Source organism: Lathyrus oleraceus, chromosome 4 (genome assembly GCF_024323335.1).
Source record: "Lathyrus oleraceus cultivar Zhongwan6 chromosome 4, CAAS_Psat_ZW6_1.0, whole genome shotgun sequence".
NCBI classification, from domain to species: Eukaryota; Viridiplantae; Streptophyta; class Magnoliopsida; order Fabales; family Fabaceae; genus Lathyrus; species Lathyrus oleraceus.
In genome coordinates, this window is record NC_066582.1 from 45683741 (window position 1) to 45711643 (window position 27903).

The window sequence follows — 27903 nt, forward strand, 5'->3', positions numbered from 1 at the left end:
GATGTATTCTTTTTCAGTAGCATTTGAAGGATGCAGTATTTCCCATTACTTCATCTACCTATGCCATTGTTGTGATCTAAATTTTGGTTAAGATTTGAGACTAAATTTTGGTTAAGATTTGAGACTAAATTTTCTTGACTTTGTTTCTTTCTTCATCTTTATCACTGTTTGTGATAGATTGGAATTTCCCTGTTTTTTAAATACTTTTCTATCAACAGAGTTGAAAATCGTTCGATGTTCCTACCCATTCGTTTTCGTCAAGCTGATGGTATCGGTGATTCCTGGCAACTGCTGCTTCCAAACTCTGCTGCTTCTTTTCTGTGGGAAGATCTTGGTAGAAGACGTTTGTTGGAACTCTTGGTAGATGGTACTGACCAAATGAAATCACTGAAGTACGATATCGATGAAATTTCTGATCACACGCCTGTCCATGTAGCAGAAGGACCAACCAGAGCGTTGCGTGTTACAATTGTAAAGGAAGAGAAAACCAATGTTGTTAAGATCAGTGATTGGATGCCTGAAACTGAACCAATAGGAGTTATGAGCCGAAGACATTCATCATCAGTGAATGATTCTCAAAAGCAACAGCTAATGTCAGATACGGACTTTGAGTTTCACATCAATGTTGATCTTGCTGAGTTTGGGGTGTCTATTGTTGATCATACACCAGAGGAAATTTTGTACCTGTCTGTTCAGAATCTTGTTCTGGCATATTCAACCGGTTTGGGATCCGGAATCAGTAGGTAAGATTTTCATTTAATCAACATATGTGTCTTTGAATTCGTTTACAACATGGAAGCTGGATATTTATATAGTTCAGTTCAAACCTAATATCTTGCTAACTGGTGAACTCGGACACTTTCCAGAAGATTTAACATGACTATACCAAGACATTTTTGTCTGGTTATCCCATTATTTACAAATTTTAATATTGAGAATACAATATCTCGTGTTCCAGATTCAAACTCAGAATGTGTGGGCTACAAGTGGACAACCAACTGCCATTAACTCCAATGCCAGTCCTCTTCAGGCCTCAAAGAGCTGTGTCAGAGACTGATTATATCCTGAAATTTTCCATTACAATACAATCAAATGGATCATTGGATCTTTGTGTCTATCCATACATTGGTCTTCATGTGAGTGTCACCACATTATAATATAAGTATTTAGCAAAGAGATGTGTTAATTCTTAACTTGTTTATGAATCGTGAGGTTTTGAATTGTTTATGACTGATTATGGTAAACAGGGGCCGGAAAGTTCTGCTGCCTTTTTAGTAAACATCCATGAACCTATTATTTGGCGCCTTCATGAAATGATCCAGCAGGTGAAGCTTGGTAGGCTGTCTGAATCTCAAACAACTGCTGCATCAGTTGATCCAATCATTCAAATTGGGTAAGCAGGGCTCTTGAAAATGCATCATTATGTGTGTTGGGTTTCTAGAAGCTATATAACATTACCTCGCATTACAGTGTCCTTAATATTTCGGAAGTACGGTTCAAAGTGTCGATGGCTATGTCGCCAAGTCAAAGACCTAGGGGAGTGCTTGGATTTTGGGCATCTTTAATGACTGCATTAGGCAACACGGAAAATATGCCTGTAAGTATTTTAGTTTCTTTATGTGAAAACTAAATAATATATTCTGAGTATGTCAAAAAATGTACAAGCACTATTCTAATCTAATTGGTTTAACTAATGGACTAAAGGTCCCAATATAATTTAGTAAAAATATCTGCAGCAAATATTCCGCCTTCATTGTTGTCTGTAATAGAAAAGTGGAAGGGATGAAGAATTGTTCATATTGATTTAATAAGAGTTGAGAGAAGAGAGAATTCTGTTTATAATTCTCTTATGAATTAACAGAAAATGAATGTTAGTTTTACATTGAATTAGCCAACTGCTATTTATAATAGGCTGGGTCTGAATTAAGTTAGTTACACTCAGTTACAGCTCAGTACATAGTTGTTGTAACAACCTTCTAGAGTTTTCTAAAGCTTTGTAACTAATTCATTTCTAACTGTTATTCTGTTTGAAGGGGTGGATTTAGTCCCACATATAAAGTTTGGGCAGTTTTCACCTTACAAGTTGGTTTTGTAGGAATAAGTTATGTCCAACCCACACATTCTAAGATTTTCTATAAATTTACCTTATTTTACGGACTGTTATGTAAATTTCTAGTAGCTTCTTGCCTAAGATTAGTTAGTTAGCCTTATATGTTTGTTTTTTAACTATAAACATCTTATGCAAGTTTTTCTAAACGATTAAAAATTTCCAAGAGAATGACTACCATGTAGTAGACTCGTAAAACATCTAGTGTATCTAAAGAGATGCTGAAACAGAGGAAAAAGAAGCATTGAATGCAATGTTGTGAGTGTATTAATAATTGAGCAGGTGAAAAATTAAGAAATGTGTTGAAACAGAAAATTTCGAAGATATTTCAGTTACGAGAGAATGTGGAATACCAAAGGGGATCTAATTACATAGATCTAGTTATTTATAGTTCTGACAAATCTGTTAGATCCATATTGCCCAACAGTAACAGGTGTCTGAAATCCATTGCAACAGATTTGGTTTCTCAGTCTTACAAAGCTTTAACTGATTCTGTTTAATAGACACGTGACTAAGTGCCTCACTGACAGGTAGCTATTATGGGACTCTATCAAAGTCTTGGCTAAAACTGATATTCTGTGACCATACTCTTAACAATGTTTGACTAATTTTGCAATAATGTTATTTTATGAAACCTATCTTTTCTGCAGATATATCTTTAGATGATGGAGATCTTTGGCGTGACAAGTTTTGAAATGTTATGCCTTTTTTTTTTACAAATGAGATGTTATACCTTAAGTTTACTCAGTTTTATGGTTTGGAGAATATAACAAGTGATGTTAATGATAAATGTGTACTTCTGATCCAGGTCAGGATAAACCACAGGTTCAATGAGAACGTATGTATGAGGCAGAGTTCTATGATTAGCATGGCTATCTCAAATATCCGGAAAGATCTTCTAGGCCAACCGCTTCAGCTGCTTTCAGGTGTTGATATATTGGGCAATGCAAGTAGTGCACTTGGACATATGAGCAAAGGTGTAGCTGCATTGTCTATGGATAAGAAGTTTATTCAAAGTCGACAGAGACAGGTTTTGTCCAGGCTGTTCTTCTTTTCTTGTTCTTTAAATTTGGATAATGTATTACCCACTAAACCTAAAAGTTAAAGATTTTAAGTAGTACTTTCCTTAGCTAGTGCGTTTCTCACCTTATTTTTTTCTTATTCTTATTGTGTTTTTAAAATTTTCAGGTCATGTGTAGTGATTTAGTAGGATGCTGACAACCATATTTAATATAACTGTGTGACAGGAAAACAAAGGTGTGGAGGATTTTGGTGATGTTATAAGAGAGGGAGGTGGAGCTTTTGCTAAAGGTTTATTCAGAGGGGTAACTGGCATTTTAACAAAGCCTCTTGAAGGAGCTAAAACTTCGGGCGTCGAAGGTTTTGTTCAGGGTGTTGGGAAGGGTATTATTGGTGCAGCTGCTCAACCTGTGAGTGGTGTTCTGGATCTTCTGTCAAAAACGACAGAAGGTGCCAATGCTATGAGAATGAAAATTGCCTCTGCTATAACATCTGATGAACAGCTTCTCCGGAGGAGGTTGCCTCGTGTTATAAGTGGTGATAATTTGCTTCAATTATATGAGGAGTATAAAGCTCAAGGACAGGTACCATGAGCAACTAACTATAAATCACAGCCCTGAAATTGATTCTGTTATTTACACATTTGACTCTTAATTATAATACTAGGTATGAAATGTATTGAAACAAAAAAAGTTAATTCTCATTCAAATCCTAAGCTTAATTATTGAGATCCACTCAATTAAAATCACCCAATTTTCAAGATTAAAGAAAAGATAATACTCTCACCAGTGATAAATTTAAGTAAAAGTCAAAATGTATTTGATCCAAATTTGAACAAAATACATTTTTACTATTGCTTATATTAAAGACTGGTTGGATTACCTTTTAATTTGAAGTAGAAAATGATGCAATTGTACAATTCATTTCGGAAATACGCAACTTTTAACAGATACTACAGTTGTAGGCTGAAAAGTTGAATGCTGGGATTGTGTAATATAGTGTGATTGAAGATCTTGCTTTGGAATACTACATTATTTGACCATTGTTGTGACTTCTAACAAAAATATTGCTAGCTAATTTACTTGTTATGTTGCATGACCGAATTGTGCGATCAATTTGCTTTGTTGATTTTTTATCTTTTGATTTTTGATGAATTTTGACTTTCTTTTGGGAGCTCAATTTTAAACAATTGCCATATTTTGTCATGAAGGTAATACTGCAGTTGGCAGAATCAGGTTCATTTTTTGGCCAGGTTGATCTGTTCAAAGTTCGAGGAAAGTTTGCTTTATCAGATGCTTATGAAGATCACTTTATGCTTCCAAAGGGGAAAATCTTCATGGTCACTCATAGAAGAGTCATACTACTGCAAGTATGTATTCAGGATTTTGAACAAAAAAATCCCTTTTTCTTCAATCCACTTTTATTTATCAGCAATCTTTTTATATTGCCAGCAACCGTCCAATATTATTGCTCAGAGGAAGTTCAGCCCTGCAAAGGATCCTTGTTCGATAGTGTGGGAAATACTGTGGGATGACTTTTGTACAATGGAACTGATGCATGGAAAAAAGGACAACCCAAAATCTCCTCCTTCGCAGCTCATTTTATATTTGCAGTCTAGATCATTGGATGTGAAAGAAAATGTTCGTGCTGTAAAATGCTACCCTGAATCCCATCAAGCTCTTCAAGTCTACTCTTCAATTGACCATGCATTGAGCATTTATGGGCCAAATGCCTCAAAAGTATGTTTGTATCCCCTACGCCGTGCTTCATTAAACATTCGTTTGTATATTCGTTAGTTATTACTTGTGGTATCCTTTCCACAATGAATTAACTGGACTATGTCTAAACTGTCATTTGAAAACTTTTTTGACTCTCAGATGTATAAGCATGCTTGATGAACATATGTTTATTTCCAGATATTACTCAGTTCTGACTTCTGGGTGATAAATTATTTTCCATTGATATTCAGGGAATGCTGAAAAATAAAGTAACCAAGCCATATTCACCACTTGTTGATGGTCCTAATGTAGATGTCACACCAAAAGAAGGGGTATGCCCCTGGTCCCCACAACAGATGCCTGGATCAGCTCCTATCTCTTCAAGTTTTGGAAGCAGTTCCAATCACTAGGACTAAGTTTTCATCATATATTGCTTCGCTACATTGAACATAATCAAAGGCTCTATCTCAAATTTGCCTAGCCAAATTCTGCCCCGTCGAAGCCCACGTCAATATGTCTGCTTGATTTTGGTCTTGCTTATATCTGTTCGACAAATGAGGCATAGAACCCTTTGTTTGATAATTTTGCTGACATCCGTTCAACCAATGGAGGCATAGAAAGAAGAGCCCATTTGCTCTTCGTTTTGTAAAGCGTTATCTTTTGCATTTTCCTTACTATCATTATTGACATGATAATGTCCTGGAACAATATACCTAATGGATATGAAATGGTTAGGGATTTAGAATTGATTCAAAATCAGTGGATTTCTTAGGTAGTAGGCATTAGTTCTTGTGTATAATATTGAAGAAAAACAATATCATTGTACATATATAAAAATCACAGAGTAAAACCCAATGATGTTCGTCTGCTCTGCATGACCTTCGAACACGATCATAATTGTGTTCTTTCATTTGAAGCAAGTTTTGAACGTTTGTGTATGAATATAAACCACTTATTATAATGCTTATGACAAATGTTTAATAAACTGAATGGACGGAACCTATAGTTGTGTGTGGTTAATGGAATAGAATGGAATAAATATAAAGGAGGTGGAGGTGTTTCTCTCAGGAAATCTCAAAATACTCTTATGAATTTCCTACAAAATTAAAAAAGCATTTTTGATGTATCATTTTGTAATTAAGTTACATCTTTTTTGTCTAAAATTAATCTGGAGACACATTTTTGTATTCTCTATATGCAAATTGATTATGAGACGTATCTCATATGAAGTGCATGTCCATAATCACCCTAAACCGTAAATTTTGACTTTTATTTTTATAAAATACCGGGTTTAATAGATCATTTATTATAAACTAAACTATACACTTATCAAATAAGATGAAAATTTATATATAAATGAATCAAATTACTACACTACTGCTTTATGCGAAATTTCCCATGTTCCTTTGTTGTTACTTGTATTGCATTGTTGTTTGTGTCTCATGTTATCTATAATGTCCCTTTTGGAAGAGTCTTTTGAAAACACTTCTATGCCTATACCTGTTTGCGCAAGTTCTATAATATGTCAATATCTGGGCAATACATCAATGACATGATTTGCCATAGCTTTCTCCTCCTCTAATTTCTTCTGATGAGGTCACCTAGGTTGATCTCTCAAAGCATCTAGTCTTATATAAAGATGTGACATTCTAAAATATCACTAGACATAGTCATATGCACGACTCTAGTCGCTAGGAACTAAGGCATCTCGTGCGTTATCTGCTTTCAGATGATTATGGTAATTATTATACATGATATTTACATCTCTACAAATCATAGTAGGAGGAGCAGAATCAGAGCATTCTCTTGAAAAAAATTACATATATTCAAATTGACACGTGATGCGTTTCAGGCACATATGAGTACAACAAACGTGACCTACCAGGGCTATGTTGTTCAAGGGATGCCTCTGACGATTTTCATGGTACGACTGAAAGTGATATCATTTGCTACTTTGCAGTTAAGTTGTACTCTAAAGGACTTCGCCGCCCTATTCTCTCTAAGTGGGACGAATAAGGCATATCATCATTGTATGTATTATTATATTATCAATTAGACATGTGTATGAAGTGTTGGAAGATTTCTGCCTGAAAATGATACATATGAATTATCAATAATGATGTAGGACAAGTGTTATGAAAATGGTACAAAAACAATAAAGGCTGCAAATATATCATCGTCAATAACGACAACTAGTTGTCATCTATTTGGTCTTCCACATGTAACATTCAACTAACTTGGAGTACAAGAAATGTGAAATCCAATGTGTCACGCTAACATCACGCATGCTCAGAAAGTGAGACAAATGTCACCACTAAGAATCACATGATATCAAACGACAAGACAACCATTTAATGCAACAATTGTTCAAAACCAAGAAGGCAGATCGATAAGATTGCTTCTGATCAGAATCTTTCTGATTCATGAAACTTCCTTATTTCATAAAGCTCATGTTTCAGAATCAACAAATGAATTCTTATAACCTAATTTAGAGTTTTTTTGACTTAACATTATGAAATTCATCTTTTCATTTTAGACAAAAATTCATAAATAAGTTTTTCATAATGAAAATGAATTTATCTTCAGTAAAGGGTTTTGTAAATATATCATCCCATTGATGGTCGGTATCAACAAACTTTAAGTTGAAAAATATCCTTCTGAACATAGTCACGTAAAAAGTGATGTTTAATTTCAATATGCTTAGTCCTAGAATGCAAAATATGATTCTTAGACAAACAAATAACAGAAGTATTATCACAGAGAATAGAAATGTTACTCTCGCATATCTGATAATATTCCAGTTGACTCTTCATCTAGAGTATCTGAGTGTTACATCCAGAAGTTGCGGTATATTCAGCTTTGGCTATTGAAAGCGCAATTGTTGATTGTCTCTTGCTGGATTCCTATATCAAATTGTATCCCAGAAATTGACAAATTCCATAAGTACTTTTCCTTTCTATTCTGTCTCCGGCATAGTAAACATCACAATAGCCTACTAATTTATATTCACTTGATTTTCTATAAAACAAACCAAGGTTAGTAGTACCTTTCAAATACCTAAAGATTCTCTTAACAGCAGTTAAGTAAGTCTCCCTAGCATCTGATTGGAAGCGAGCACATAAGTAGACACTTAATAAAATATCAGGTCTAAAATATGTTAGATAAAGGAGATAGCATATCATACCTCTGAATAACTTATAATTTACCTTACTACTTACCTATTCTTTCACCAGAATGCATGTAGGATGCATTGGAGTCTTTGTTGACTTGCATTTTGACAAGTTAAACTTCTTCAGAAGTTCCCTTGCATACTTGCTCTGATGAATGTACGTTCGTTCTGAACGTTGATCAATATGGATTCCCATAAAGAACTTGAGTTCTTCTATCATACATTTTAAATTATGCCAGCATTGACTTAGCAAAATCCTTGCACAATGAAGCATTAGCAGAATCAAAAATAATATCATCAACATAAATTTTCACAACTAGAATATCATTCTTAAAGGTTTTGCAAAAGAGAGTTGTGTCCACTTTCCCTCTGGTAAAATCATTTTCCAAAAGGAAGTTACTTAGTCTATCATACCAAGCTCTGGGAGCTTGTTTCAGAATATATAACAATTTTTTCAGTTTGAAAACAAAATAAGGATTTTGAGAACTTTCAAAACCAGGAGGTTGGTGTATATACACCTCTTCAGAAATGTATCCATTTAAGAATGCACTCTTAACATCCATCTGATAAAGAATGATGTTATGATTGACTGCAAAGGAAATTAAAAGACGAATAAACTCTAACCTGGCAACTGGAACAAAGGCTTATGTATAGTTCATACCTTCTTGCTGACTATAACCTTGTGCTACTAGTCGAGCCTTATTTCTGACGACTTCTCCCTTCTCATTGAGCTTGTTTCTGAAGACCCATCTGGTTCCAATGACATGGAAACCCTTTGGTTTCTGAGCAAGATCCCAAAGGTCGTATCTGGTGAATTGATTCAGTTCCTCTTGCATAGCCAGAATCAATTTATTATCCAGAAGAGCTTCACCGATAGATGTGGGCCCTATTAGAGATACCAATCCTAGAAGAGTTTCTTCATAAGGTTTGAATGAAGATCTAATTCTGACTGGTGCGTTTGTATCTCCCAAAATTAATTCTTCAGAATGAGAATCTCTTGATCTACTCTTCTTCTGATGAGTTGGACCAACGACAGCTTCTGGTTGAGTTGCTTCTGAGTTTTTTGCTTCAGATTCTTTAGCTTTTCCTTCTGAGTCTTTTTCTCCAGAATCATTATCCTTGGATTCTAAAAGATTGATCTTCTTATCTGCAAATTTCTCAACTAGATTTGACTTTTCAGGTCAAGCTTATCATTGAATCTAACATGAATTGATTCTTCGATAATTAGTGTCTCAGTGTTCAAGACTTTATAGCCTTTTGAGGTAGAATTCCTAACAAAAAGCACTTATGCGCCTTAGAATCAAACTTGCCAAGATTCTTTTTAGTGTTTAACATAAAACACTCAGATCCAAAAGGATAAAAGTAAGAAATGTTGGGCTTTCTGTTCTTCCATAATTCCTAGGGAGTCTTACCTAGAATAGGTCTAATAGAAATCTTGTTCTGAATATAACAAGTTGTGTTAACTACTTCTGCCTAGAAATGCTTAGCCATATCAGTTTCTTGGATCATAGTGCGGGACATTTCTTGCAAAGTCTTATTCTTCCTTTATATAACTCCATTTTGCTATGGAGTTCTAGGACATGAAAAATCATGGGAAATGTCATTTGTATCAAAAATATTTTCAAAATATTTATTTTCAAATTCGCCACCGTGATCACTTCTGACTCTAACTATTTTGCAATTTATTTCTGTTTGCACTAGTGAGCAGAAGGTAGAGAACATATAATATGACTCATCCTTGCGTTTCAAGAACTTTACCCTTGTCCAACGACTATAGTCATCAACGATGACCAATCCATACTTCTTACCATTGATAGAGGCAGTTTTCACTGGCCCAAACAAATCAATATGCAGAAGTTCTAATTGTCTAGAGGTAGAAATAACAGTTTTCGCTTTGAAATATGTTTTATAAAAATTATCTTTCTGACATGCTTCACAAAGAGCATCTGAAGCAAACTTTAGGTTGCCTAAGCCTCTGACCAATCCAAGCTTATTTAGCCGAGAAATCTTTATCATGCTAAAATGGCCCAAACGTCTATGCCATACCCATTGCTTGTCATTAACAGACATTAAGCATTTTACATTTTGATCCTCAAGATCAGAAAGTTTGATTTTATAAATGTTGTTCTTTATCTTTTCGTTAAAAAGGATTGTACCATCTTTTTGACTAACAACCTTACATGACTTTTGATTAAAAATGATATGATAACCATTTTCACTAATTTGACTAATAGAAAATAAGTTATGCATCAAACCGTCGACCAAAAAAACATTATAATAGAAGGAAGTTTACTGTTACCAATAGTTTCAGAACCAATGATCTTCCCTTTCTGGTTTCCTCTGAAACCAACAAAGCCTTCAGGCTTAAGTTCCAAATCTTGGAACATAGACCTTTTTCCCATCATATGTCGCGAGCATCCACTATCTAGGTACCATGGCTGGTGTTTCAGCTGAGCTGCTAAGGATGTCTGCAACATAAATTATTTTATTCTTAGGTACTCACTTTTGGGGTCCTCTTTGGTTAGTTTTCCCATAGTTTCTTACAACTTGGGTGTTTGTAGAAGGATAATCACGGGGAATTTGTGCATGATACTTAGATTTCAGAATTGAGTTCTTACCCTTTGTATGTTTCTGTGTCTGTGCAGAAAAATCAAGTTCAGTGCCAACATGCACAAAATGCTCATAGAGAGGTTTTATAGTTTCTGTACAACCTAAACCTTTCTTGCCATTTATGATAACTCCATAGATCAAAGAATTCATTTTGCTTCTACCTATGCTTTTAGCCAAAAAGTACTAGAATGATATGTCATATCTAATGATGCAATCAGTACTAGAAGCTTCTGAGACTATTTCTTCCTCTAGTTTTGAAAATTTACTTTTCAAAGCAGAGTTGTTACTTTCTAAAGAAAATACTTTTTCATTTAGGGAAGAAATATCTTTCTCAAGCTCACTGCGAGTTTCAGGAGCAACTATTTGAACTTGTTTAAGGTCCTTGTACCTACTCTGAAGACTCTGGTGCTTTTCCAGTATTTCAGAGAGACATGATTCTAAATCAGAACGAGATAGTTCAGAAAATACCTCTTCAAAATTAGGGTCTGATTCTGATTCTGGCAACACTTTGTTTTCTGGTTCTTCAGAACCTTATGGATCAGTTATGGTTCCTATTAATGCAATGTTGGCTTTTTCTTTGTTAGAATCTTCTTCTTCGGATTCTGAGTCATCCCATGTAGCCATCAGCCTCTTCGTGCCTTTAGAAAACTTATTCTTAGGCATTTTGTCCTTTTTCAACTTAGGACACTCATTCTTATAGTGGCATTGCTCCCTGCACTCAAAGCTGGCAACCTCTTTACCCAAACCTTGCTTCTTCTATCAAGACAAAGAATCAGAATGACCAGCAGTCCTTCTAGCTCCTCTGAACTTTCCTTGACCATTTTACATATGCTTCAAGAGTTTGTCGACCCTTTTAGAAATCAAAGACAACATATCATCATCTTCTGAGTCTTTGTCAGAAACTTCTAATTCTTCCTCAGCTTGATAAGCTCTTGTATTCTCAGGCTTGGACTTTAAAGCAATAGATTTACCTCGCTTCTGAGGTTCATCTTCCTCGAGTTCAATCTCGTGGCTTTTCAAAGAACTAACAATATCTTCAAGACTAATAATATTAAGATCCTTTGCCAGCTTCAAAGCAGTTACCACAGGTCTCCATTTTTTAGGGAGACTTCTGATTATCTTCTTAACATGGTCATCTGTAGAGTATCATTTGTCTATAACTTTCAATCCTGTAACAAGCATCTGAAATCTTGAGAACATAGTCTCAACAATTTCATCATCTTCCATTCTGAATGCTCCGTACTTCTGGATTAGTTCAAAGCCTTTGTCTTCTTTACTTGAGCATTCCCCTCATGAGTCATTCTCAAGGAATTAAAAATAGACTTAGTGGAATCTCTGTTAGTTATATTCTCATACTCATTATAAGAGATAACATTTAGCAATATAGTTCTAGCCTTATGATGATTTTTGAAATCCTTCTTTTGTTGATTTGTCATAGCATTTCTTGCTATATTGTTTTCTTTTACATTAACTGGGTAAATGTAGCCATCAACTACAAGATACCAGAGATCAACATCGTATCCAAGAAAGAAACTTTCGATTCTATCTTTCCAGTAATCAAATTTCTCACCATCAAAGATTGGTGGTTTAGCACTGTAGTGATCTCTCTCATTATTGTTAACAATGTTTGCAGCATTAGCAACGACCATTGTTTCTCACACAAACTAGATCAATACTTAACATGGCGAAGTGTTGATAAATCTTTTATCATAATCAGAAATGGGGCTATGATGCCAATTGAAGGTGTGAAAACACAATAAAGGGGGGTTTGAATTGGATTTAAAAAACAAAAACTTTTTACCAACTCAAAAACACCACACAAATGTTAAGAATAAAGAGATAAAAACACAAGCATTTTTATCCTGATTCGCTTGAAACTCAAAGTTACTCCAGTCCACCCGCCAAGGTGATTTCACCTTATACACAATAACTTAATCCACTATAATCAACTGGTTACAATAATCATAAAGAATAACCTTTTTTGTCTTCTCAAGGATCCGACTATACCCTAGTCTTCTTAAGGAATCACAAAGAACAACTTTCTTTGTCTTCTCAAGGATTCGACTATACTCTAGTCTTCTTAGGGAATTACAAACAATAAGTTTGAATCAAAGGTTTTATGTTTACAAGATGCTTCTACACAAGCAGATTTTACACAAATGAAAAACGAACACTTATAAAATGTACCAAAATGATAGCTTTTCACCAAGAAACAAACTTGTCAAATATTGTAGTGTGTCTTTCAGCTTTTTTTCAAATCTCCAAGTCCTACTTATATAGCATAAGAAAAGATATTGTTGGAGGTCAAAATGGGGATACCAATAGAGTGGTTGTCCACTTTTGGATTGGTGAAAGGAGTGACACGTAGTACCATCATTCGCCCATAATTTTTAGTGACGAGTATGATGTATAGTATTGTCCTTTGCCCATGATATTAGGTAGTGGAAGTAATATTTGACTTGTACCATGTACTATTTTATCACATATCCATTTTGATCTTATCTTCAAATTCATTGAATTATGATGAATAGATGATGAAGCATGAAATGAAGAAACATACAACTGGATTCATAAACTTCAGAGTTTTTAGTCAGAACCTTGACAACATTAGCAATCTGGCTTGAGATCTTCAGTATCTTCAAAATCTTCAGACTCTTCGGTCAGAACTTTGATAACCTCAACTTTTGGCTTGAGATCTTTAGAATCTTTAGCTAAGTAACAAAACTTCATAAGCTTTATATTCTTCGTAAGCTTGATAGTCAGAGTCACATAAACTGAGAGAACATTGTAACAGCAAAATAAAATCTCCTCATAAACTTCTCCGAGGTGAATCAACACAGAAGCAGAAAGATCATGACAGTAGCAACTTTAACATCTTTCAGAACTTCTCATGATTAGCGCAAAAATGGAATTGGAACACAATGTTCAGAAACTGATGACGTTGCACGTCATATACTCAGAATCAGAACTGGCTGTTAAAGTTACACAATAAAAAACCATTAGGATACCAAAATTGTTCTCACACAAATACAACATTGTTATCATCAAAACTCAAGGTATAGATGTAGGACCAAATCTTGACCTAATAGTTTTCACTTGAAAAGATTCAGACTGACGAGAATGGTTCAGATATGATGACAAGGATGATTAACTACAGAAAGAAGGCGGACATGAGGGAACGGTTCCTTCCCATTTAAGTCATGAGGGGGATATTTGTATGGTGGATTCACTCTTAAAGTGGGTCCTACCATTTATTTAGAAAAAGAAAAAAGGAAAAAGAATAAAAGGAAAATAATAGGTTTTATGTGAATTATTATATTCGGGGCAAGCCCAAATTGGAATGTATTCAAAAGGGATTCTTTAATCCTTAAAGAATCACAAAAAATTAGCAATTTAACAAGGGTTTCAGAGAACTGTAATAGAGAAGAGGAAAATGCACAAGTGATAAATGAGTGTAGCAAACCTTATCAGTTTGAGCTGCAAATTCAGTATATTATTCTTGTTACTTAGTTGATTTTATTTATATTCCTATTGAGTATTTTTACATCCCTTAGAGTTATTTTCGTATACCCATACTTTGTGGAGGGATTGTTTAGAGTGTGTTTCTCGCCTTTATTGTTTATCGATGAAATTTGTTATTCTCTAGTGTTACTAGGAAGACTTTTGTATATCCATTATTGATATAGTAGACGATTTTACTAGGCTAGGCCCCATGGTTTTTGTTCTCTCACTTTGAGGGGAATTTTCCATGTTTAAAATTTTGTGTTTTTGTTATATTATTTTCCTGTTATTATTATTGTAGGCTGGAATTGGTTCTGTTGATCATCTGTTTAAATTGAATGAGTTTGGAAGAGTATTCTGCTTGAAAAATATTCTAATTATTTGATTATTTCCCAGAAAAGTGGTATCGAGAACTCTGGTTTGCTTGTTTTGTGCATTTTAAATGGAGAAAAATCAAAAACCCAATATGATTAAGCCCGACTCTACTAATAATAAACTTTGGAAGACTCTCATGGAAGATATGTTATATAACAAAGATTTGTATGATCTTATTGATGAAGAAAAAGGTAAACCGAGTGATAAGTCGGATGCCAAACGAAAGAAGATGAATCGGAAGACAATTGCTATAATTAGACAATGGTTGGACTTTAGTGTATATTCACATGTTGAAACTGAAACTGATGTGAAGAAAATGTTGAATAAATTAAAAAAGTTGTATGAGCGCAAGATCGTGCAAAATAAAGCATGTTTGATCAGGAAACTGGTTAATATGAAGAACAAGGACGATGACTAAATGGTAGAGCGTATGAGTGAGTTTCATAATACTGTGAATTAGCTGAAGTTTACTGATATTAAGTTGGATGAAGAGTTGCAAGCTTTATTACTGATTAGTTCCTTGTTTGATAACTGGAAAGTTCTTGTTGTGACACATACTAATTCAGATCCGAATGGAAAATTGGTAATGTCAACTGTTAAAAATAGTATGCTTAATGAAGAAGTTAAAAGAAAGGAACGTGGTTTGATTGTTACTCCTAATCAGTCTGGAGCTCTAGTTACCGAGTCAAGCATGAAAAATCTGAGAGTCTTGGCAAATCAAGAACTAGAAAAGAAATTATATGTTATAATTGTGGTAGGGCGGGACACATAAACTAAATTATGGGTTTCTCTCAAAAGAGAATATTCAAGAGAAAAAGATTAAGGTAATAAGAAGAAAAATGATAAAGACACGACAACAGTTGCATATGACAGCGATGTCTACATTGTTTATGAGGATAATTACATAAACCTTGCATGTCAAGATTTAACTTGAATTGTACATTCGGGTGTCTCGTACCATTTTATTCTTGTGTGTGATTGCTTTACATCTTATACTATTGGTGGTTTTGGAACGATAAAAATGGGAAACGAGGGAGTTTGTGAAATTGTTGGTATGGGAGATGTTTGGGTTGAAATTGGATTTGCATGCAAGCTTAAATTGAATAATGTGAGACATGTTCCTGATATTCGTCTCAATTTGATTTCTGTCAATGCCTTGGATATTGAAGGTTATCACACTTACTTTGGTAGTGGTGGCATGTGTAAGATCACAAAAGGATTCCTAGTGGTAGCAAATGAGCAAAGTCCACTAACTCTTTACAAAATGCTTGTAAAGCTATGCAAGGAGGAAGTAAATGCAATTGAAGACACGTCTAGTGATTTATGGCATACACACCTTGGTCACTTGAGTGAGAAATGTCTCAATATTCTTGCAAAGGAAAATTTTCTTCAGGTGAAAGTTACTCCTATAAAAACATGCACTAATTATTTTTCTAGTAAGCAACATGGAGTTTCCTTTAATAGTAATGATCCTTATATGAGGCAAAATATTCTAGATTTAATTCACATTGATGTTTGCATGATGGATGGCAAATTTATATGTGGTGCATCATATTTGGTTACTCTTATTTATGACCACTCTAGAAAAGTATGGGCATTTGTTTTGAAATCTAAAGACCGGGTACTAGGTGTTTTCAAACACTCTCATGCAAGTGTTGAAAGAGAGAAAGGAAGGTAGATGAAATGTGTCAAAGTTGATAACGATGGTGAATATAGAGGTCCATTTGAAGATTAATGTAAAGAGAATAGAATCAAGCTTGAGAAAATTATTCTAAAGACTCCTCAACACAAGAGAATGAATCGTACTATTAATGACAGAATTGGGTGTATGCTCTCTCATGCAAAGTTATAAAAAGCCTTTTGGGGTGAAACATTAATACCTATAATGGATTTGATTAATCTTTCTCCTTCTACTCCACTTGATGGTGATGTTCCAAACAGAGTATGGACAAGAAAATATGTCTATTATGGTTACTTTAAAGTGTTTGGTTGTGGGGATTTTGTTCACATCCCAAAAGATGAGAGATTCAAGCTTGATAAAAGATCTAAACAATGTGTGTTTTTAGGTTATGGTCATGAATAGTTTGGTTATAGATTATGGGATCCAGTCGACAAGAAAATAATCAGAAGCCATGATGTGATATTTCTTGAAGACTAAACTATTGAAGATTTTGATAAAAACAGATAAGCAAAATTATGATGGTAGAAGTTACACTCAATGGCGGAGCCAAATAAAAAAAATTAGGATGGCCGCTAACGTAAAATAAAGATTATAAATAAAATGTAAATAGTATTTTAAATAAAACATTAAAGTTAAAATAAATACAAAGTTAATTACTAAAAATTTAAATTACATGACTTAAAACTACCTTAAAGTAGTGCTTTACGCGTTCCGAGTGACTTGAAATCGTCAATAATTGACTCCGAACTTATGCTTGCACTAATCTCCCTTTCAATATATACTGTCATGCTATCTCCAAGAAATTCATCATCCATCTTGTTTCTCAACTTAGTCTTAATAATTTTCATTGCTGAAAAAGACCTCTCAGTTGTGGCCGTAGAAACGGGAAGAATCATGATAAGACGAAGTAGTCTATCAATCAAGAAGTAAGTTTCAGCCTGCCCAGATGCAACCAAACATGAACATAGTTCTTGAATAGTTGATAAATTATTCAAGTTTGATGCTTGACGAGCAACAAATAGAAAATGTTGGAGTTGAAATTGCAAATTATTCTTCTCTTGATCACTAAAATCCATAGGATAATATTTTTCAACTAAAGAACAAATAGTATCAATGCTAAAAGCTTTATATCCATCCTTAGGAGATAAAGAACAAGAAAGAGTTAACAAATCCATTGCCTGCTCACTGAATCTGCTATTCAACTCTTGTAACTGTTTGTCAATGGTAGTGAAAAAGATTTCAACTTTAAAGTAATGTTGAATTGTGACTTGATTCTCTTCAAGACGAGAGCGTCCAAATCTTGTTGTTGAATGAACATCATTAAGATCAGGAATCTCAATACCATGTTTTTCACAAAAAGATACCACTTTAGTAAACAATATATCCCAACCATTTTCTCTCAAACCTTGAATAAGATGTCTTGTTGAACGAACCAAGTTCATAGCATTAACTACATCTTGATTTTTTTTGTAAGGCTTGACAAAGCATATATGTTATTCCCATGATTTCTTTCATCAAGTGAAAAATAAATATAAAATCAAATGCCTTCAAGTAATTGTAACAACTATCTGCATCCCCACGTGTAGCATAACTCCCTCTATCTTTTGCATTTTTTTATAAACTAAACAAGCTGCTTCATACATGTTTATCAAGCTAGAAATTAAATCGTAATGTGATCCCCAACGAGTATCTCCAGCTCGTTTCAATGTACCAACTTGATTTGCACCTTTACCAGTTACAATCTCATTAATCTCTAACAAATAAGCAATTTATTCTAATTGGGCAGCTTGTAACTCATCATGATGCTTTGTAGAAGAACAAACAACATTCACAACAAAGATCAGTTTCTCAAAAAAATTATGAACAGGTTTGACTTCTCTTGATGATGTAACTAATGCAAGTTGCAATCAATGAGCAAAACAATGAACATAGTAAGCATAAGGACAATCCTTCATAAAGAGGGCTTGTAAACCATTCCATTCTCCTCTCATATTGCTAGCACCATCATACCCTTGGCCACGAATGTTAGAAACATCAAGGTTATGTCGAGAAAGTATATCACATATTGCTTCCTTAAGAGTTAAAGATGTGGTGTCTTTAACATGTGCCACATCAAAAAATCTCTCTTGTATTAAACCAACTTTATCAACAAATCTTAATACAAGAGCCATTTGTTCCTTTTTTGACTCATCACGAGCTTCATCAACAACGATACAAAATTTGGAATCACCAATTTCCTCACGAATACTCTTTTTCACCCTACTAGAAAGAATTTGCAAGAGCTCTTTTTGAATTTGATGTGAAGTATACTTGCAATTTTGTGGAGCATTTTCCAACACAACTTTTGCAACTTCATCATTGTAGGATGCTAAAAGTTTCAATAACTCAAGAAAGTTACCTTGATTTCTTGATTTGCTACTTTCGTCGTGACCCCTAAAAGCACAAGCTTGTAGTGTTAACCAACAAACAGTGTCAATTGAAGTCTTGAGTCGTAACCGATTATTCATTCTTTGACTTGAACTTTGCACTTGAATAACATTTCTAATATGACCATCTTGATTCAACAAGTCTTGACAAGCTTTCATTGCATTGTTGTGTGGTGAGCAAGGATCATTCCTTATGCGTTTAAGAAAGGAACAATGTTTTCCATTCCTAACTTTCTTCCAATTTCTAAAACCCATAGAAATAAAGACAAGTGATCCGGGACGTCCACTTAGTTTTTTGCTAAAAAGGTAACATGGTAAGCAATATGCGGCATCTTCAGATGGTGAATATTCTAACCATGATGGAAATATGCTAAACCAAGTATGTTGAAACCTTCTCGGATGATCCTCGTTACCGGACAAAGGATAGTTTTCTAAATGAATTTGATATGGACCCCATTTTAGATAAGCTCTTCGTATTGCATCCACTTGATTTGGTGGATATTGCCAAATCGGAGGACGCTTTCCAGGATCGCGTTCCAAAGAATTTTCAAAACCATGATACTCTTCAATTGTTGGATTCTCAAGAACTATTTCAGATTCGGATGTCGGGATTATAATTTCTTCATCTCTCTCTTCTCTTTCAATTTTATATGCTTTCCTTTTGAAAAAAGAATCAATTTTCCTATTATTCATCTTTACTTTTCCTATAATATCATATCAGATCCAGAAATCAATTTAGAGAACATAAAAATTAAAAGAGAAAAAAATTAATAAACTTAATTAATCAACTTTAATCCATTTTCAAATACCAGTAACTTCACTATTAGAAATTAGCAGCAACAATGATTAAATAAACCTTATTACAGTGTATAAATATATTTGTAAATTACAGTGTTATGAATTGGCTTAATAAACCTCATATAGATTATTTTAACACAACAAGAAAGAAGAACCCTAAAAATCTCAAAAACACAAATCAAGCAATCACCTTAATTTGTTACTTTTTATAAAAGAAGAATGAATAAATTTTTTTACCTGTTAGATGCTGGTCACTTTAATTTGTTCCGATTCCGGTGCCGGTAGCAAACCCATATGAGAAAGAAAGGAAAGGTAGGAGCTTTTTACCTTATCTGTATTTTAATCTAACTTTGAATGAAAAAGAAAAAAGAAAAATAATTTTAATTTAAAATAAGGATGTTTTAGTAATTTAATATATATGAATTAAAAAAAAAGTTGAGGGGTGGCCGTGGCCTTCCCACGTCCCCCCTCAGTTCCGCCACTGGTTACACTGATGTTGTGTCTAAATCTCCTATTGGAAATTTTGTTGATGGGGGAGATACGCAGATAGATGATGAGAATGTAACCAATGACCAAGAATGTTATCATGATGAGCAAGTTAAAAAGGCTTGACTAGAGCTACCAGTTGAACATGAGTTGAAAAGATCTATTAGAGAACATAAAACTTGTCAAAGATATCCTCCACACGAGTATGTGATGATCACTGATAATGGAGAGTCATAGTACTACCAAAAGGACATTTCAAATATTGATAAAGAAAAATAGTTGAACGCCATGCAATAAGAGATGAATCCCTTGCATGAGAGTCATATATTTGAGTAGGTGAAATTGCCTAAGGGTAGAAGAGCACTCCAGAATAAATAGGTATACAAGATAAAGTCTGAAGAGAATAAATATCAATCAAGATACAAAACAAGATTGGTTGTGAGAGGTTTTAATCAGAGAAAGGTATTGACTTTGAATAAATTTTCTCACTTGTGGTGAAGACGATATTTAATAGAGTTATGTTGGGAATAGTCGCTAGCTTGAATCTAGAGGTTGAACAACTTTATGTGAAGACTTCTTTCCTTCATGGTGATTTGGATGAAGAGATTAATATGGAGCGACATGAAGGCTTCAAAGTCAAAGGTAAATAAGAGCTTATTTGTAGATTGAAAAAACTTTTGTATGGCCTCAAGCAAGTCTGCGACAATAGTACAAAAAGTTTGATTCTTTCATGGAAAAAAATGGTTATGGTAAAACTATTTATGATCATTGTGTATTTGTGAAGAAATTCTCTGATTGTGATTATATAATTATCTTATTATATATTTATGACATGTTGATTGTTGGTCATGACACTAAGAAAATTCAAATCTTAAGAAAGAGTTAAGTAAGTACTTTGCAATGAAGGACTTGGGTCCTACACAACAAATCTTTGGCAGGAGAACTTATCGTGACATGAAGAAAGGTAAATTTTTGTTGTCCCAACATAAATACATTGAGAAGGTGTCAGAGAGGTTTAACATGAGCAATTTAAAACTTGTGAGTACTCCACTTGCTTGTCATTTCGCATTGAATCCTAAGCAATGTCCTATAGGTGAAGAAGACAAAGAAGATATGAAGAATGTTCCTTATGCATCTGCAGTTGGTAATTTGATTTATATTATGGTATACACTAGGCCAGGTATTACTTGTGTTATTGGTGTTGTTGGTCGGTTTCTCTTAAATCCAGGTAAAGATCATTGGAAAATAGTAAATTGAATTCTTATATATATTAGAGCTACTTCCAGAGTGTGCTTATGCTTTGGGAGCGGTGATCCCGTGTTAGATGGTTACACAGATGCAAATATGGCTGGTGATATTGATTCTAGAAAATCTACTTATGGATACATGATGACTTTTGCAGAGGGAGCGGTGTCTTAAAAACCAAGGTTACAAAAGTGTGTTCCTTTATTTACTATCAAGACTGAGTATATTGCAGCAACTGAAGCATCTAAAGAAGTTTTGTGGATGAAGAAATTCCTACAAGAGTTGAGTGTTGAGAAAGAGAAGTTTGTGTTGTTCTGTGACAGTCAGAGTGCAATTCCTTTTTGTAATAACCCGATGTTTCATTTTGGATCAATGGTATCATTGGATACGAGATGCATTGGTGACAAATTTATTTTTACTTGAGAAGATTCATACTGACGATAATGGATTAAATATGATGACAAAGATGATTAACTGCAAAAAGAAGGCGAGCATGGGGGAGTAGTTCCTTCCCACTTAAATCGTGCGGGGGATATTTGTATGGTGGATTCACTATTAAAGTGGGACCCACCATTTATTTAGAAAAAGAAAAAAGAAAAAAGAAAAGGAAAAAAAGAGTTTTTATGTGAATTATTTTATTTCGAGCAAGCCACAAATTGAGATGTATTTAAAAGAGATTCTTTAATCCCTAAATAATCACAAAAAATAAGCAACATAACAAGGATTTAGAGAACTGCAATAACAAAGAGAAAAAGGCACAAGTGATAGATTAGTGTAACAAACCTTATCAGTTTGAGCTACAAATTGAGTATATTATTCATATTACTTAGTTAATTTTATTTATATTCCTATTGAGTAGTTTTAGCATCCCTTAGAGTTATTTTGGTATACCCATATTTTATGGATGAATTGTTTAGAGTGTTTTTCTCACATTTAGTTTGTTATTCCCTAGTGTTACTAGGAAGACTTTTGTATACCCATTATTGATATAGTGGAAGGTTGTGGTTTTTATTCTCTCACTTTGAGGGAAGTTTTCCACATTAAAAATTTGGTGTTCTTGATATTTTATTTTTATGTTTTTATTATTGTGCTATGGAATTGGTTCTGCTAGTTGTCTATTTAAATTGCACAGGTTTGGGAAAGTATTATGCTTGAAAAATATTTCAATGATTTGATTATTTCCCAACATGCCAGTCCAAATTTGTCGCCATCAAGGCTTTGTTGGGCACTGAAGGAGCATGGTGGAGCTTTAAGTGACATTGACTGACCTTTATGTCGTGTTCTGATGTGAAATGAAACTTAACTGTTTGAGATCATTTTTGTTTTGAAAAAGTAACGAGGAACATGTGCATTTAATGTGAGTTCATAATTGAAACGTTTTGTCACCCTTTTTTGGCATGTTAAGTGACATGGTCAGTACACAATTTATAGAGTACTTGAGTGCATCCAAGTTCGGCATATACCCATGAGTGGAAATCTAACTGTTGATTTCGTGATTCCTTCACGTAGTTAGTCTTGATATTTCAGTTGCCATTATCCATAAATAGAGTGAGTTGAGTATTTAGAAGTTTTTTTGCAACCTTTATCATTCAAACTCTCACTTACTCTCCATAAAGACATTTTTTGCTTTTTCTTCCTTAAGAGTATGATCGGAAGTGACTTAGTGTTTCCCTTAAAGCTTTTTCATTTTCCCATTCCTTCTGCTTTTCCAATCTTCCACAATCAAATACCTTACTAATTCAAGCTTATTCCATTAGCATTTATTGTTTTCTAATTAAGATGATCGATAATATTGTCGATTTAGTGCACGATTTTGAAGTGAAAACTTCATTGGGGTCATCCCCTGATTCTCCTAATCCTTCTCTTAGCGTCAATCACACAAGATCGGAAATCATAGCCCTTTCTGACGACTTTGGGTTAGATTGGGCATTTGGAAGTCCCTAGAAGGAAGAAACATATTCTTCTAACGCATTAGATGCCCTCATGTCCTTCCGGAAGAGGAGATGATAGCCAACTCGCGAATGAGGGAGTGTGCTAGATATTTTATTCACATTCGTCTATGGAGTGAAGGATGTAAGTCGAGCAGTGTTGAGGTTTTGGAGATCTTAAATCTTTGACGTTAGAAGGGCGCATTGGAGTATGAGTAGATGCACAAGTAGCAGACACTTCCTCGATTTTGAATACCAAGGTTGACATAGATGCGGCTGGCATTGTGGTCGATGACCCTTCGAAGTAGTTGGTCCTTCTAGTTTCAAGGGAGAAAAGAACATGCAGTTCTTACCGCACGGTCCCGTTTTATGAGTGCTTTTTACAAGAATGGGACTTCTGATCAGTGCATTTTGATACACATTCTTCTATAATTATACTTAGGAATTTATCTAGTTTATTTTGCTTATTTTAATATTTTATTATGTTTTTAGATTTAAGTTCATGTTTGCCTTTAATCTATTTTCGTTTGCTATTTTCAGTTTTGGCGGTTATTTGATACTTATCCACTATTCGGATCATAACTTGAGCTACAGGATGCCGTTTTGCAAGTTCTAACATGCATTGGAAAGCTAAGAGAAAGAGCTACAAATTTTATTTGAAGCCAAAAGCTGTTTCGGAGTTAAGACATCTCAAATAATTCGTTGAAATTTCGTACTTTAGGAAATAATTTCTTTTGGGCCATTTGTTGGGCCAAATTTAGGTTTTCCGGCCCAATTTGAATTATAAGTGAAACCCTTATTCTGTTTAAAAGGGAAGTCGCGGTACTGTAGCAAACAGAGATTATTCACGATAACTTTTTGCTTTTGTGCGATCATGAAGAGGAATTAATCTTCTATAGTCAATCTTCTGTAACCGAATTTCCAAGGCTTTGAGGTTTTTATTCTATCAATTTAATTTTGTTCTCTTTCAATTCTATTATATGAAATTTCATTTGCTTAATCTGTATTTTGTGGAATGGTTTTGATTAAATTCGTATGATTGCATTCCTAACTCGTAATCGTTGTTTTCATCGCTTTGTCGTTAAATTGCATTTGTAAATCATGTTTGCTTAATTCACGATTGTATTTATCCGTTTGCTTAATTCGGAATATAGGAATATAAATCTGTCATATATCTATTGCACTTGTCAATCGAATTTGAATCAAATAGAGATCGAAGCCGCTTAGGGAATTGGTAGGTAAAAACTAGTGATTAGTCGGAAACCGAAAACAGTAGATTGGCTTATTTTATAATCACTTATTTTAATCACTTTTTTTTGCTTTATTTTATAAATCAACCACTAAAACATAAACCTCCCTTAAATTGATTTCATTAGGTTAACAATAATACAAGAATCCTTGCGATACGATACTCGAGTTGTCGTTTCCGTTAAACTACAGTTTTCTAATTACTCGTTTTGATCCGTGTGCGACAGCAGATCAAATTGGCGCCGTTGCCGGGGATTCTTGTAGATTTTAACCATTATTATAGTCTAACTATTATTATAGTCATAGGTGTTGTATTTTAACATTTTTTGCCTTAACTTTCTTGTGTTCCGGTGTTTTTGCGTTTTAGGATTAAAAAAAACTGTTTTTTTAAGAAAATCGTCTCAAATTATTCTGATTCTTTGTCGATTAACTAGGAAAAAAATCAAGGATCAAAATCCACTATTTACTAAATAGTGGAAGTCATCCTAAAAACCCGAAATTCCTTATTTTTCTATTTTTTATGATTTTTTTCTATTTTGATAGTTTCAGAAAATTCTGAAAAAATTCTCAAAAATTTTAATTGACGTTATTAGATTAATTTTTGTGTTTTTCTATTTTTTTTCTTTTATTTTAATAGTTTTTTTACGTATTTCAATTGTTTGTTCTTAATAGGGACATTGTCGGTATTTTCCTATTTGTTGCTGCATTGCTGAATTAGTTATGTGTTTTCTCATTGTTTGTTGATTTTTTTCCTATTGAGTTTAATATGGCTGACCAAAGAACTCTGAGAGAACTTGTTGCTCCTGATATGAATTATAATGGTTTATGTATTGAATATGATGATGTTATTGCTCCTTTTGAGTTGAAATCTGATTTAATACACTTGTTGCCAATGTTTAGTGGTCTTGCGGGTGAGGATTCGTATAAGCATCTTAAGGAATTTCAGGTTGTTTGCTCTACACCATTGAGACCTGAAGGAATCACCGAAGATTACATCAAGCTGAGAGCCTTCCCGTTTTCACTACAGGGTGCTGCCAAGGATTGGTTATATTATCTTGAGCTGAATTCTGTCACGACTTGGAATGATTTGAAGAGAGTCTTCCTAGAGAGGTACTTTCCTACCTCTAGGGTTGCATCAATCCCAAAAGAAATATGTGGTATTAGACAGGGAAATGAGTCATTGACTGAGTATTGGGAGAGATTCAAACAATTAGTATCCAGCTGCCATCAACATCAAATTACCGAACAACTGCTTATTCAATATTTCTATGAGGGATTGTTACCAATGGATAGAAACATTCTTGATGCTTCTAGTGATGGAGCACTTGTCGATAAAACTCCAGTTGCTGCCAAAGCCCTGATTGAGAACATGTCACTTAACTCCCAACAGTTCACAACTAGAAATAATTCTATGGTCCAAACAAAAGGTGTGAATGACATTCAGGTTTCCTCTTCCAACAAGGCTTTAGAAACCATAATTGAAGAGCTTACTTCTTTAGTGAAACAAGTTGCAGTGAGTAAATCTCAAACAACAAAGTTGTGTGGTATTTGTACTTCTATTGAACATCCAACTGACACATGTCCTATTCTTCAAGATGATTCAGTCACTCAATTGCCTCAAGCATATGCAACTAACTTTTTCAACCAAAGCAACAATCAGAGAGGGTACAATATTCCTGACTTGTCCACCAACAAATATCACCCCAATTAGAGGAACCATCCAAACCTTCGATATGGAAACCAGCAGCCCACCTAACAACAATTAGTCATACCCCTGCCACAACCACAGACCACTCCCTAAGTCTCCACCTCTGCACCTTCCGGACCTTCATTAGAGGATCTTATCAAACAAATGGATGTGAATAATCTCCAATTTCAACAACGAACAAATTCCAGTATTCAGACTTTGCAGACACAGATTGGACAGCTTGCCACTTCGATGAATGCCATGCAGCAAGCCCAAGGATCAAACCAACTTCCTGCCCAAACAGTTGCGAACCCGAAAGGCCCTAATGCTAATGTGAGTGGAATTTCCTTGAGATCCGGGAAGGTAACAGAACCAGCCCCCAAAAAAATAAAAAAATTCTTGAGGTAACACCTGAACCTTCTTCCGTTGTGATAGAAACTGAACCCTCTGTTGTGGTAGAAACTAAAAAAGAAAAAGAGAAGGAGTATGTGCCACCAGTTCCCTTTCCACATAGAATACTGAAAAATAAAAGGACTGATGATGGAGACAAGGAGAAAGAGATTTTAGATGTGTTCAGAAACGTGGCGGTAAATATTCCGCTTCTTGATGTTATTAAGCAGGTTCCGAAGTATGCAAAATTTCTAAAAGACTTGTGCACAAGTAAGAGAAGGTTGAAGAGCAATGAAAGAGTAAATTTGGGAGAAACATTTCAGCCCTTATCCAGCCTAAACATTCACCTGAAAAAGCTATTGTTTCATCCCTCAATCAGGCCATACCTCAAAAGTGCAAGGATCCAGGAACTTTTGCTATTCCAAGTACCATTAGGGATAGTAAATTCGAAAATTGCATCCTTGATTGGGGAGCAGGCCTTAATATTATGCCTACTTCTGTTTATAATAACCTTGATCTTGGTCCTTTACAGCATACATGTTTAATCATTCAACTAGCGAACAAAAGCAATGCTCGCCCTATTGGAGTAATGAAAGATGTGCTTGTTCAAGTTAATGACTTGATTTTTCCTGTAGATTTCTACATTCTGGACATGTATGGAGAAACAAATTCAAGCAGATCGGCCATCATTTTAGGCAGACCATTCATGAAAACGGTGAAAACAAAAATTGACATCGACGATGGAACCATGTCCATGGAATTTGGTGACATTGTCGCAAAATTTAACATTTTCGATGCCATGAAACATCCCTTGGAGGAGCATTCTGTTTTTCATATTGAATTGATCTCTGAGTTGGTTGATGACACTTTTTCTGAATTGTTTTCACTTGATTTTCCATCTTTATTTGGGTTTGATGATGTTTATTCATGTGATGATTGTACTGACACTAACCTTTGTGTTGTTTTTGCTGAGATTAATGTTGCCTTGCAGGGTGATAGTATAAACGAAGTTGTTTATGTGGCTGAAACTCTTGACATTCCGGCTGCCCCAAACATACCATCCATTAAACAACCACATTCTTTAGAGCCTAAACCACTTCCCGAGGATTCATATTATTCATCAAAGCTTTAACTTAAGCAGAAATATAAGAAGGGAATTGGATGGACCTTGGCTGACACTCGTGATATTAGCTCATCCACATGTATGCATAGGATCTCACTTAAAGATGAAACAAAAGTAGTGAGGCAGTCCCGTAATCCTTTAATTCTTGATGTTGTGAAAAAGGAGATCACTTTCACGTGCCCATTCAACACTTTTACTTATCGAAGATATTTTTTGATCCTGGAATACAAGGCAAATGCACTAATCAAAATTTCAAGGTCAATGGACATTACCCAAAGCTACTCCATGAGAACCCGACTTTGGAAGAAGAGCTCTCTTTGGGAAAGGCTGCTTATTCGATCATTTATCCGCCTTGACTCCTCGGGTGTGTTCTTTCCTTTCTCTCACTCTT

General features: G+C 34.5%; 1 protein-coding gene across 1 annotated transcript in view; it reads left to right on the top strand.

The window, feature by feature from the left end:
* Positions 1 to 5700, top strand: part of LOC127138798 (uncharacterized) — an 83656-nt gene extending 77956 nt beyond the window's left edge. Inside the window, exons 55-63 of the mRNA XM_051065332.1 lie at positions 219 to 743; positions 959 to 1136; positions 1248 to 1393; positions 1471 to 1597; positions 2916 to 3137; positions 3355 to 3711; positions 4338 to 4496; positions 4579 to 4866; positions 5097 to 5700. Coding sequence (XP_050921289.1) covers positions 219 to 743; positions 959 to 1136; positions 1248 to 1393; positions 1471 to 1597; positions 2916 to 3137; positions 3355 to 3711; positions 4338 to 4496; positions 4579 to 4866; positions 5097 to 5255 — 2161 coding nt within the window. The 3' untranslated portion in view covers positions 5256 to 5700. The remainder of the gene's footprint in view (positions 1 to 218; positions 744 to 958; positions 1137 to 1247; positions 1394 to 1470; positions 1598 to 2915; positions 3138 to 3354; positions 3712 to 4337; positions 4497 to 4578; positions 4867 to 5096) is intronic.
* Positions 5701 to 27903: the final 22203 nt, after the last annotated feature.